We start from the raw sequence: 14704 nt of genomic DNA on the forward strand, positions 1-14704 counted from the left end.
CTAATCCTGTCTCTTTCACGCAAAGGGAAACTTTTATAAAAAGCGCTTAAAAATAAGGGTAACCCTTATTAAGAGCTAGCCTTATTTTTGGTAAGCTTTTCAGTAAGGGTTAGTCAAAGGTAAGGGTATGAATGGGCTTGCAGTTCAAAAGGGAAAGTCTTTCAATGTGTTAGCCGTGTTTAAGTGTCGCCCATTGAAAGGGTTTTATCACGGAAAGGGTTGTCCGATCCCTGTAAATAACAATTACTTCATATACAAATTACATTTAAAATACAATAACTAATCTTAAATTAAAATAAAACTAAAACCTTATAAAATAAATTACAACTAAAATATAAAATTAACATTTATTTATTATTTCTTAAAAGTGTAAAGACCTATTGGTACGAGATAGAGTTATTCTATCCGAGATAGCTGCGTCCCTGTTCAACTGATAGTACATATGGGTCAGATTTTAAAAAATGGTCACTTCTGTGGACAATACAATAAAAGTTTTTCTTAAGATATATCTTTAGGGTCATCAAAATATTCGATGAATAGGGGGTATTACTGCAATGTTTTGCCGTCGGAGTGCAGCACTAGCCTCTTTAGTAAACCATAGAGTAACTTATACCAAAGATAGATATATCTCCGTAATAGATGGATACAGTCTAAGGAAAAAACGTGCCTCGAAAATCAAGAAAATTTGATTCTCGTTCAGAGGGCGCTACTAGCTTTGGCTTACTGTCGTATAGATGGCGTTGACGGTTTCGTTTGTTATTTATATATTTTAACGCATATCAGTGACAGAACATGGGTCAAAATCATATAAAAATAATTAATGCAAAAACATTTATCCATATTTAAATACATTTTAACGTATTTTTTTAAATTTTTATTTTTAGTTTTCAAGTATGTCGATAGATGGCAGTGAATTTACAGTGGTTACAAAATTTACTATGACAGTACCGCTCTAGTATAAGTTACTCTATGCTTATACATACTGTGTCTTTAACAGGTATTAACAAACTTTCAGAGATAATAAAATATGACATTGATGCATCAAAGCGGTTTGTTTACAGAGGACCTACCGGGAAACGCGAATCCGAAATTTCGCTATCTGCCTCTTTATCGCTCGAATATGCAAGAGTGACAGAGATGTTAAATAACGAAATTTAGATTTTCCTGTTTCGCGATAGACCCTTTGTGGTAGTGGCGCCCCCTGCGCAGAGTTTCGCGTACTTTGCCAAGACCAAAACGAAATTGACATTAAAATTAAAATAAAATAAAATAAATTAAAATAAAATAAATAAAATGCCGATCATCAGTCCGTCAGTTGTCAACTATCAAGTTTTTATAGATGGCGTCAGCATAGGTTTTTACCCTTCGAGCAACACAGGCACGGAATAAGTAATAGTATTATCATACAGAACGGCCACGCACCGCCCCGCCCTGACTCGAATTACCTCGCCCCGCGACAGAAATCTGGCGGACTTCTGGCGTACTCTCAGTGCTATTTTTAAGCAACTTACTCACACAATGACGCATGCCGCGTGTACAGAGAGCACAGACGTGCCGTTCACACGAAACGCAAGTGATTTTTGATTTATAGAGTATCCGCCCTGTGACACCGGGAAGGGAGACTGCATTCGTACTATTTCACTGCCGAAGCATAGGTACAACTGTACCTATGGCGGTGCGTGTTGTAACTCGTCCGTACACAAAAACAGATCGATGTGTGCAAGATTTGTGTGTAGTGTGTCATGTGCAGTGTTGCCAGATTTTACGTACTTTTTGAATAGTAGTTTTACGTAGTTTTTCGTACTTAAAACGTACCTCGCCCAAAACCGTACTTTTTGGCTAAACCGCACATTTTAGTACGATTTTACGTACTTTTCGTATGAGCGGTTCAAAAATATGCTAAAATGGCGTAGAAATAATAGTGACAGACCAAAAAAGTAAGATTTATTTGCGTAAAAATTTGCGACTTTTTTGTTTTGATATTTTTGTACCTTACTATTTTGCGTATTAATGTAGTTTTCGTGGATTATCAGTTTAAAAAAATCACCCGTTTCTAAAACACTTCTGCTGTTTATATTGTTTTTTTGTAACAAAAAATTAAATTGTACTTCTTTTGGTAAAATCGTACCTTTTTTAGATCGAAGTCGTATTTTAGATTTCAGTGCTCTGGCATCACTGGTCATGTGTTTGTGTCATTACAGTGTGAGAAGTGCGACTGTGTGCACGTTTCCCCCCGCGAATAATGGCAGAAAGATTTGTACGGTAAGATATCGCTAGCCTCTCCTTTCCTACTTGTAGTAGGGAGCCCGCGTTGCTGGAAGGGTATCGCATCACATATTTTGCGTATTTTAGTTTAGGTGGTAGGGACGCAGCTCAATCATCAGCAGGACTAGTTCTTCCAAAAGTTGGGGTTCTGCTGCAGCCGCCTCTCGAAGTTCTGGTACCAGGTCTGCAGCGTGCTCAGCGGGATGTAGGAGACGCCAGGGGTCGGGCTCATCTGCTCCTGGGTGACGGCGAACGAGGCAACGAAGTTTATAAGATTCTCTAGCATCTTTTGAGCGAAGGTGACGTAGGAGTTTTGTTGTGCCTGGGAAAGAAAACGGGTCATATGAGTCATCAAAGTTAGCCTATAGCATAGAGTAACTTATACTATACTCTGATTTGTAATTAGATTCCAAAAAACTAACCTCTTTTTCTCTTTTCCGTATGTTTTAAGCAAAGATAGATATAACTCCGTAATAGATAGATACAGTCTAAGGAAAAATCGTGCCCCGAAAATCAAGAAAATTTTATTCTCGTTCAGAGGGCGCTACTAGTTTTGGCCTACAGTCGAATAGATGGCGTTGACGGTTTCGTTTGTTATTTAACAATTTTAGCGCATATCAGTGAAAGAACATGGGTCAAAATCATAAAAATAATTAATGCAAATAAAAAAAATCATTTATCTATATTTAAATACATTCTATCGTATTTTTATAAATCTTCATTTTTAGTTTTAAAGTGTGTCGACAGATGGCAGTGAATTTACTGGGGTTACAAAATTTACTATGACAGTACCGCTCTAGTATAAGTTACTCTATGGTTTTAAGAAACTAAACAAAGCTAAAAGGATACATCTTTATTTATTTTAAATGCTAGAGTATGCAAAAGGGAAAATTGAGTTTACTTCTTTACATATTTTCCATTATTACGAAAGAAAAAGGATCTGAGTGAGGTTAGTTTTTTGGAATCTAATTACAAATCAGAGTTTAGAGCGGTACTGTCATAGTAAATTTTGTAACCCCAGTAAATTCACTGCCATCTATCGACATACTTGAAAACTAATAAGGTCCCTTTTCATAGAAAATGCCCCATATATGATAAAAATAATAGTTATTTGTGCAACAAGAGAGGAAAGTTGGTTTTTCTTGCGAGTGTTTATTTTGAGTCCCGAGAAAGCGAAAGATTCTATAATTGAATCACGAGCGAAGCGAGTGATTCTAAGGTAGAATCTTGAGCGTAGCGAGGGACTCAAAAACACGAGATGTAAAATAACTTTGCTCTCGTGTTGCACACATAATTTTTCACCTCAGTAGTGAGAACGTATTTAAGGTTAAAATGTATTTCGAATTACACAGAATAAACAGAAAAAAAAGTATTATAATATGTACGATACGATACGATACGATACGATACGATACGATACGAGACGAGACGGGACCGTACCGTACCGTACCATACCATACCATAAAAAAAAATGTAATAAAAGTATGAAGTTCATGGCCTTTACTAAATTAAAAAGCTACATTGTTTCACTCCCTGGAGTGAGGAAAGTCGCACTTTCCTCACTCCAGGGAGTGACGAAAGTAGGCTTGTTCGAGCTGCTGAGGTGAAAAATAAATAAATAAATAAAGTTTTATTTTCAGGCATCACGTACAGTAAATAGTACACCCATATCAGACTAATTACAAATAATTAAAACTAAGATAAAAGTAAAACAAATAAAATAGTTAATTCTTACTATTTTTTGTTTCCGTTAAAGCGGTAGAAATTTTATAAGTATCAATGAAATTTCAAAAATCATTTAGATTTGCGAGGAAACTGCCGCGCGAAGCCGCACGTTCGGTGGAGACGTGGCTCGTCCGAGGCAATGCGGCTGATGCACTTCTTTTCGAGGCAGTTTCCTCGCGAGGCGGCTCGTTCTGTGTGAACCCGCCGATTGTTGCGGTAACTATAGTTAAAAAACCGGCCAAGTGCGAGTCGGAATCGCGCACCGAGGGTTCCGCACAAAAAAAATATTTTTATAATATGATGTAACTAAAAACTTACGGTTTACGCAATTTTTCTTTTATCTGTGCTATAAGACGTTGCTTCGTACCAAATTTCAAGATTCTGACTTCACGGGAAGTACGTTGTAGGTTTTGATTCCCTTGCGAGTGTCGAAAATTTGCGGCATAAACAGTTGTATCTTTTGATTGCGTTGGCTTAGAATTTTGATTTTTTCACAGCTCCAAGGGACAGTAGACCTGAGTATTTGATATAGAATTTATATCAAATACTCAGGTCTACTGTCCCTTGATACCTCCACGCGTTCCTGAGAAAAAGGTTCTTGACAGACAGACGGACGGTCAACAAAGTGATCCTATAAGGGTTCCGTTTTTTCCTTTCGAGGTACGGAACCCTAAAAAGTGAAAAAGACGAATGTACTTACGACAGAGGCAGCTAGCAGCGACACATTTGCCTCTGGCTCGATGGCGACACCGATCTGCGCGTTGTGACAGATCTTGGGCGCGCCGAACGCGGTGCCGAACTGGTTATCACCTGAGGAACATCATATAGTAGATTTATTTTACACGTTTATTAGAAATGCAAATCTAATTTTATGATAAAAAAAAAAAACAAAGGCCAAGTGCGAGTCGGACTCGCGCACGAAGGGTTCCGTACCATTACGCAAAAAACGACAAAAAAATCACGTTTGTTGTATGGGAGCCCCATTTAAATATTTATTTTATTCTGTTTTTAGTATTTGTTGTCGTAGCGGCAACAGGAATACATCATCTGTGGAAATTTCAACTGTCTAGCTATCACGGTTCATGAGATATAGCCTGGTGACAGACGGACAGACAGACAGCGGAGTCTTAGTAATAGGGTCCCGTTTTTATCCTTTGGGTACGGAACACTAAAAAACACCGTGTATGGCAAAATTAATTACTCCAAAACATCATCTGTATGTACTTTATTCTAATGCAGAATTTTTAGGACTTGAAGAGGGTTATGAGGCTTAAATCATGTATTGTTTAAATCTTGAGGTTTAAAATTGAGCAGTCAGCAAATCTAAATCTAAATTAAATTAAATAATTATTTATTTCAGAAATTCAATTTCCATAATATATTAGTTACTTATTCTATTAACTCTTAACCTATGTTAGTGACAATATCTATGTATGTAATCTATGTATACTTTAACTATAATAAACATGTAGGCTACTCCAGTTTTTCCAGAAAGCGCCATCTATCCTGTCTGCGACTGTGGCTAGGATGTTGTTAGTGCTGCCGCGCACGCGCCGCACCAGCGACGCCACCCGCTTGCGCATGATGGCGTGGAAGAATAATAAAATAATAAACCCAAATATTTATGAGAAATCCCTTGAGAAGTCCCAAGTGCTGGAAACTGTCCCAATGTGGTTGGCAACTGTCAAAGATTTGCATAGATGGCGCCAGCATAAGTTTCCCCCTTTTTTTTTGACGCAGGGGTAAATGCATTTACGCATCTCACCCCCGGGCTGGGGAAGCCCATTGGGGGGTGGTATGTGGGACTCGCTCCTCCCGTAACTTCCTCTGCTAACCAGAGGAAGAGGAGGAGAATACCCACTAACATCCCCTGCAGCGTTTCCGTCTATGCCGTTGAGGAGGGTGCAATGGGGTCGCAAGCATGTCGACCACTGCACCCCCCCGGCAGCATAAGTTTCCCGTCTCTAGCATCCAAATCATAAAATTACAAATGAAAATACATGAATTTGACAAAATTCAAGCGATTGACACTTGACAGGTAAACCTACGCTGGCAACATCTGTAAAATACTACGAACGGATTATTACTATAGACCATAGAGTAACTTATACTAGAGCGGTACTGTCATAGTAAATTTTGTAACCCCAGTAAATTCACTGCCATCTGTCGACACACTTTAAAACTAAAAATGAAGATTTATAAAAATACCATAAAATGTATTTAAATATAGATAAATGATTTTTATTATATCTATCTTTGTTATAGACAAAGATAGATATAACTCCGTAATAGATGGATACAGTCTAAGGAAAAAACGTGCCTCTAAAAACAAGAAAATTTGATTCTCGTTCAGAGGGCGCTACTAGCTTTGGCCTACTGTCGTATAGATGGCGTTGACGGTTTCGTTTGTTATTTAACAATTTTAACGCATATCAGTGAAAGAACATGGGTATAAATCATAAAAATAATTAATGCAAATAAAAAAAATCATTTATCCATATTTAAATACATTTTATCGTATTTTTATAAATCTTCATTTCTAGTTTTAAAGTGTGTCGATAGATGGCAGTGAATTTACTGTGGTTACAAAATTTACTATGACAGTACCGCGCTAGTATAAGTTACTCTATGTTATTACTATAGAGATGACATAGCAAACAATGAAATTGTCGCAATCACAACCTGTACCACGAGACCAAAACGTTGTAAGCGCCGTAAAATTCATGGCGCTTACGCGTTTAGGTCGCGAGATTCACGCTCCGCTTCTATGGTTTGATGCCAAAACGGCATCAACTCATGGCGCAAAATACTGGTTCTCTGTACCGGTTCTATATGTTACTAATAATAGTCCAATGCCGGCCAACTCCATAGTTGCCATTCCTACTAAAATACTGTATATTTATTATTATTTACAACGACGGGACTTAATCGCGTAAAATAAGTATTAAACCCACCTCCGACGTTTTGAGGACGGCGTTGTCCCCGTGGTCTCGGAGTAGTCTCCTCCGGAGTAGTCTTCTCCGAGACCACGGGGACAACGCCGTCCTCGAAACGTCGGAGGTGGGTTTAATACTTATTTTACGCGATTAAGTCCCGTCGTTGTAAATAATAATGAGTAAAAATCGTGAAAGTTTAAATCAGTGTACTGTATATTTTACTACTTCTACAAATTATTAAAGCCATTAACTCTGTACTTACTAGATAGTTCATGCAGCTTCTTCAAATTCGAAATCTTAAATATTGCCGACGGCTTGGAGTTGGAAATGTGTCCTAGCAGCTGCCAGTTGGGAGGCGCCGAGGGGTCCGGCCAGCTCCAGTAGACTATGCCGCAGGTGCCTTCAGGCAGCGGAGCTATGCCGGTGAGGAACACGACTAGATAGTTTATGGAGTCCGCCTCAGGTATTGTGATAAGGAACTGTGTGTCGGAGACCGGTGTGAAGTCTGTTTGGACCTGGAAATGATTAAGGTGCCATCTTCATGTGATCTTCATGCATATTATACTAATTGGACCGAGTTAACTACATGGCATTTGCAGTGAGAAAGTGTGGCAACATGGTAGATGACACATGTTGAATTTTATAGCTAAATTTAGTTAAATAGATAGCAATTTCCTTGTATTCCATACATCGAAACGGCTTCTAAGCAAAGTGACACAGTGGCGTAACAATGTGTTGCCATTTAGTTAAGTGTTTCGTCAGTAAAGTGCGGGTGCCAGACTGAACATCATTTGTGTTTTTTGTATGGCTTTAAGACAATGGGTTCCATACAGACATTTGATCAAATCAAACCTGAACGACTGATACCATTAAAAAAAAATTGTCAGCTACCCAATTAATGTCAAGTATCTATGAATATCAGAGACAAACACCACATTGCAGGCTCGCATACATTGGGCCCAAGGGCCTGACACTCTTTGATAGAGAAAGATAGTCTTATTGCGATTCCTATAAGAGGAAAGAGAAAATAGTGCCATGCATTGTCTTTTTTTTTTATAAACTGATCGGCGATTGGCCCTAGTCACACCTTATCACCGACCGGGTGGCATCAGAGGCGATGGCGAAATACTGAAATTTATAAGAGTGAAAGAGTAAAAATCCTATGCTGCCCAAATTGTATATGAATATTCTTTCTCTTACCTTCGGTCGCTCGGTGGCGCGTCTATAACTATTATTTATTTATTTAAGCCTTTATTTTTCCTTAAATAGTTTTACATGATAAAAAAAAGTTTTCTAATATTATTGTTTTCCATTTTTACTATTTTAAGGACCCCTGTTGGGTATAGGCCTCCTCCATATCTTTCCACCTTTCTTGGTCTTTTGCCTTGATTAGCCAATTTTCTTTGGCTGTGGCTATAATATCCTAGGCGGGAAAACCCATAACAAGGTGGTCCAAGGATATTATAGCCACAGCCGGAGAAAATTGGCTAATCAAGGAGCGTCTATAACTACTTGTATTATACTATGTCTATGACTGGGCCCAAGACAGAGTGGCTTGGAGAGCACGAGTGTCCACAATCTTCACGTCCCTCGGCCATGAGAATACGACAAGAAAGAAGATCTATGAATACTCTAATACTAATTTCTTGGTCGCCCTGAGCGAGGGTCATCTTCGATTGACTCCTATACAATCCAAATTTAAAAAGTCGACTCCACTTTTAGGGTTCCATACTTCAAAAAGAAAAAAACGGAACCCTTATAGGATCACTTGTGCGCCTGTCTGTCTGTCTGTCTGTCTGTCTGTCACAACGTATTTTCACTGAAACTATGTAAGTTTGTGACCCAAAGACGGAAATGTTATTATTATTATTATAGCCTCTTTGTTTCCATACTCTTTTCAATTTTAGTCTCTATTTCAGTTTTTAAATTTGGGTAAAATAGGTTTTGAAGGTGTTGTTGTTTCTGTTGATTTTTCTTTCTTGGGGTATGGATCCCGTTTGGGTAAAGGCCTCCTCCCATTTCTTCCATAAATATCTATGTTCACGCAAAATAGGCACATTGGATGTCGAGTTGCGGAAAAATGCCCAGCAAAACTAACTAACTAATATCTATGTTTGCCATTGTACATCCAGTCTTTCCCGGCAACCTCTACTATGTCATCGGTCCACCGTTTGACAGGTTTTCCTCTTAGCTGGTATTGGTCCTTTCCATCTTGTTGTTAGTGTTGTCCATCTGTTATCTGTATACCTTGAGATGTGACCTGCCCATTGCCACTTGAGCTTTAGAGCTTGTGTGAGCGCATCCTTTACGTTTGTTTTACTTCTTATAGTTTCGTTTCTAATTTTATGCATTTTGTTAATTCTCAGTATGCTTCTTTCCATAGCTCGTTGTGTAGTGTTTATTTTTTGTTTGATCTTGAAAAGTGTTTAAATTTAAATACTACCATAAATATCGGAACATATAATGTCAGATCCCTCTCTCTCTCTACATGTAACGTAAACAAATGAATTTTAAACATCGGTGCCACTTTTGGGGGGTAAATGAGAAAATTAAAAAATAAAGTTTTTCTATCTATATACGAAAGAGCTCATTGTGTGAATCTCAAATATATATTTTTTTTATAATTTTAGGATAAATAGTTTAGCAGTTATTCAAGATTCAAGAAAATAGGCAAAAAATTACCCCAACCCTTTATCTCCGAAACTAATACTGTCTAAATTTTTGAAAAAAATCCCCAAAATAGTTCTTTACCTATAGATTACAGGAAAACCTACTAGAAATGTGCAGTCAAGCGTGAGTCGGACTTAATTACTTAGTTTTTGATCCAACCCCTACGGGCTTTTTAAAGACATTTCACTCACGTTTCACATAAAAAATACATTGTTTAAATCGTGTAATGTACGGGACCCTTGGAACGCGAGTCCGACTCGCACTTGGCAGGTTTTTAACAGTGGCATAGAAAGGTCCAGATGCACAGTATATAATAGCCATTTTCTCAAAAATACTCTGCGGTGATTTGTTATTCTTTGTGAGGAACTCAATTACAGCATGCTGGGTTGGACTAAAGCAAAGGGGGTGCCGACACTTAGAAAAAATTTCATCGGAGTGATGTTATTATGACACCTATTTTTTATTGTGTTATCGTAGAGAATACGCTAAAATAAGTATGTTTTGTATGAAAAACTTTTCTCTAAAATCAAAAATGGCCGAGATATTTGACCCGCAAGTTGAAACCACTATACTTGACAAATTAAAATCAATCATTTGGAACAGTAAATTTAAGTAACAGAGACAAGATAGGTGCGACGACGAGCGAAGCGAGGAGTGTGTTAGGTTGACCGCGATGATCGCGATCAAACAGAGCCAGAACAGACATGTTATTGTACCTACTAAAAAAAAAACTGTCTTTTTTTGCACCCCCTTTGCTTTAGGCCAACCGTTTTCTTAAATAATTTACTTTTTAAATGGTCTTTTTAGTGGCCAATGCTATTAACGCATATGCACCCTCGAAGTACCTTAGGCTTAGAAGTTTTCAGTCGCCCCTCGTATTATTTACTTACCAATCGGCCAGACACTATTAATCCAAACACATTTGCCATTGTAATATAATTTGATTTAGGTTATGTTTCGGCGAATTATAAGTAAACTTATCTTTCTTGTACTTTCTAGAACTAGTGCAGGTGCAGCCGCCGTGTATACAATATTCTAAGGTAGGGCTAGGGCCACACGCCACACTGGATTAGGCTTACTGTCAAAATTCTAGAATATGCGTTTTGTTTCTAGATAAACTTTTTTGAAACAAACATACGTCAACGAAATATTATTCTAAATTTATCTATTTTTAATTAATATTCATATTCATATTGTTAGTATTTAGAATATTTCTAATTATAAAATAATTATAAATCTGCATTATCCATCATGCGCTAGTATAGTCTTTATACCAGTGACACTTCTTCATTGCAGCTGCAGTGGTGCTATTAGGCATGTATTAGGCGCTTAGCTTAGCACACTAGATACGATTCGCACGTCGTTCCGATGTGCGAGCGGGATGTCGCTATAATACATGCATAACGTTGTCTCGCTCAAACATCAGAGCGACGTGCTAATCGTATCCAGTGTGTTAAGCGTCTTATGTATTGTATATTAGGCGCTAACATTGTTTGTTATTATTATTATTATTTGCTAGGTCGAGCGCGATACATCGAGTAATGAGGGCTATCGTTTTTTTGCTCACAGTTGGCGCCTCTGTTGATGGTGGTCCAAAAGACTATAGAAAAGCTATCAGTCATTAAAGTGACAAGTGACATTTGACATTTCGAACTATGGAAAAGACCACCATCTACACTAGCGCTCCTAGCGGCGAATTCATACGCGTTAGCCCTCATTGCTTTTATTTCACTACCACCGGCTGACACCGTACGCTATTTTGCTGTGTAGCCATACCCTATAACTCTATATATTATACAATTTATACAGCGTAGGTAGGTACTACGGTGACAAACAGATTCTTTGAATTATTGATCTGAGCTAAGTAAACAGAAAATAAGCGCCTCTAAATATAACCTTAGATTGTGCTAAATGACTTATAAATTTATATAACACAACAACAGTAACGTCGGACCACTCACTCTTTCGCGAGGCCAAGGTTCTGCCAAGGTTATTATGAGATTATTGCATGTTTTACATATTTGGCTATCACGCCTAATATATAATCGTCTGGGCGATTTACGTACAGGCAAAGATAGATATAACTCCGTAATAGATGGATACAGTCTAAGGAAAAAACGTGCCTCGAAAATCAAGAAAATTTGATTCTCGTTCAGAGGGCGCTACTAGTTTTGGCCTACAGTCGTATAGATGGCGTTGACGGTTTCGTTTGTTATTTAACAATTTTAACGCATATCAGTGAAAGAACATGGGTCAAAATCATAAAAATAATTAATGCAAATAAAAAAAATTATTTATCTATATTTAAATACATTCTATCGTATTTTTATAAATCTTCATTTTTAGTTTTAAAGTGTGTCGACAGATGGCAGTGAATTTACTGGGGTTACAAAATTTACTATGACAGTACCGCTCTAGTATAAGTTACTCTATGGTACAGGTATACCTATATATTTAAATAAGTACCTATTTGTGCTCATAGCAAACGATCAAATTAAATTGATCAACTCGCTCTCAGCTGGACCGTAAAAATTTTAGGTGTTAATTTTTAGCGCGTGGGCTGTTTTTGTAAGCAACTCTACGAAACTATCCGACGGGATTGCTTAATCTTTTACGTACCTAGATATTTATTATTTGCTTTACAAGGGGGGAAAGTTGTTGTTTAACCCCTCGTGTTAATATTGATACCCGAGCAAGCGAAAAGTCCGCTACAGACTACGCGGCGCGAAGCCGCGAATCCGAGTGTGGAGTCGATTTCGCTGATTAGCGAACTAGACTCCACACTCGCGTTCGCGGCTTTGCGCCGCGTTTCGCGCACGAGTGTGGGGGCCCTTATGATTCAAAAATTGGGGCATTTTCTATGAAAAGGGACCTTATTGTCGATCGGCATTGTGTTTATGTAAGCGCCATCGACAATAAGCTCCCTTTTTATAGAAAATACCACAATTGAACCACGAGCGTAGCAATATCATGACTATTTATTAATCTGTGGCAATATCTCCCCAATGGAGATGGGAATAGGTATTTTCCATAGACCTAGCATTACATAGACCAGCTATACGCGTGCGCCCGTAAGGGATAGACATAGATGACGTCATAAACGTGGGGATACCATATTGGTAAAAATTACCCCAATATTTGATATCACGTTGGGGCGATTACCCTGGAGGCAAAGTTAGCTTGTTTGACGGTATTAAAAAATTGTTAAATAAAATGTCAATGGGCCGTTCTTTTTAGGCGTATAAACAATGAAATACCTCCTATAATTCGCGCAGGTGGTACAAAACTAAACATGTTTAGTAAATAAAACGTAAAATAAAATGTATTATGGGTTTTAATTTAAAGAAATCAAAAAAATCGCAATCACACCAATTAATGTACACCACATTTAATCTTCACAACATTGTTTATTTATTTTTTGGAATTAGAAGTAAGAAAAAACTTCGAGGTCAAAATTACCCATAAAATTATGATATTTTCATTTGGTATCCCTAACATGATTGTTATGCAGCGAAATTAAGAAGAAGTTTAATAATGGCTGACCTCAGACTCTTACCTACCTACGTAATTTGGGCGGATAATTTTACAAATAATGTTTTGTTAATTTGCGTAAATAATTGTGATATTTTTATTGAAATCGTTTGATTCTACATTGCTTTGAGTGTAACGTAATTTTACGATGTTATTCTCACATATTGCGTTAAGGGGAAGGTGTAAAATACCGTACTTACGTGTGAAAGGTTATGATCTCATATTTTTGCTCAGAGCGGCTATTACAGCCGATTACAGAACAATTCACCAGTATTTTATCAAAGTTCAAGCATTCAAAACGCTAACCATCACTATATTTCATAAGAGAAAGCACAATTTCATACAAAACAACGATAATTGAATAAGCAACGAACAAACATGACATGTCACGTACTTATTTGTTTGCCACAACCTCGGTTGTGGCAGCGGTGGAAAAGTGAAACTATGACAAGGACAAACAATAACAGCGCTTTCTCTGCTACTCCTACAGAAAGATACATAAGACTATCCCGTTCGGTCATTTTCCCCCACTCCTCATGACCGATCCAGTTATACTAGATTCATGGTATTTTCACACACATTTATAGAGTCAAACCAAGAAAAGTCTGCAACGGTTTTGATAACACACGCAGTGCAAGTGTTATTTTAGACGTCAAACTTCTATGAAATTATGACGTACAAATAACACTTGCACTGCGTACTCTATCAAAATCGTTGCAGACTTTACTTGGTCTAACCATAGAGTAACTTATAATAGAGCGGTACTGTCATAGTAAATTTTGTAACCACAGTAAATTCACTGCCATCTGTCGACACACTTTAAAACTAAAAATGAAGATTTATAAAAATACGATAGAATGTATTTAAATAAAGATAAATGATTTTTTTTATTTGCATTAATTATTTTTATGATTTTGACCCATGTTCTTTCACTGATATGCGTTAAAATTGTTAAATAACAAACGAAACCGTCAACGCCATCTATACGACTGTAGGCCAAAACTAGTAGCGCCCTCTGAACAAGAATCAAATTTTCTTGAGGGTGTGACTGTGGTGAAAAAAAAAATTGATAAAGCCTGACCAGTAATACATGATCACTAGCTTTTGCCCGCGACTTCGTCTGCGTGGACTTGGTAACCGCAGCTAGAGTAAGAATAGCGTTAAAATTGTTAAATAACAAACGAAACCGTCAACGCCATCTATACGACTGTAGGCCAAAATAGTAGCGCCCTCTGAACGAGAAATTTGATTCTCGTTCAGAGGGCGCTACTAGTTTTGGCCTACAGTCGTATAGATGGCGTTGACGGTTTCGTTTGTTATTTAACAATTTTAACGCATATCAGTGAAAGAACATGGGTCAAAATCATAAAAATAATTAATGCAAATAAAAAAAATTATTTATCTATATTTAAATACATTCTATCGTATTTTTATAAATCTTCATTTTTAGTTTTAAAGTGTGTCGACAGATGGCAGTGAATTTACTGGGGTTACAAAATTTACTATGACAGTACCGCTCTAGTATAAGTTACTCTATGGTAAGACTAAAGTGTTCACCACACTAACGCGAGAAAAAT

At 37.4% G+C, this 14704-nt stretch overlaps 1 protein-coding gene across 1 annotated transcript; it reads right to left on the reverse strand.

The window, feature by feature from the left end:
* Nucleotides 1-1257: 1257 nt before the first annotated feature.
* Nucleotides 1258-10645, reverse strand: LOC134754736 (protein OPI10 homolog). The gene is made up of 4 exons (XM_063691080.1): nt 10487-10645; nt 7189-7441; nt 4691-4800; nt 1258-2587 (listed from the first exon to the last, which is right to left on the reverse strand). The coding sequence occupies exons 1-4, from the start codon at nt 10523-10525 to the stop codon at nt 2390-2392; spliced, it is 600 nt and encodes a 199-aa protein (XP_063547150.1). The 5' UTR covers nt 10526-10645; the 3' UTR covers nt 1258-2389.
* Nucleotides 10646-14704: the final 4059 nt, after the last annotated feature.

The sequence above is a fragment of the Cydia strobilella genome, chromosome Z (genome assembly GCF_947568885.1).
Source record: "Cydia strobilella chromosome Z, ilCydStro3.1, whole genome shotgun sequence".
Taxonomy (NCBI): domain Eukaryota; kingdom Metazoa; phylum Arthropoda; class Insecta; order Lepidoptera; family Tortricidae; genus Cydia; species Cydia strobilella.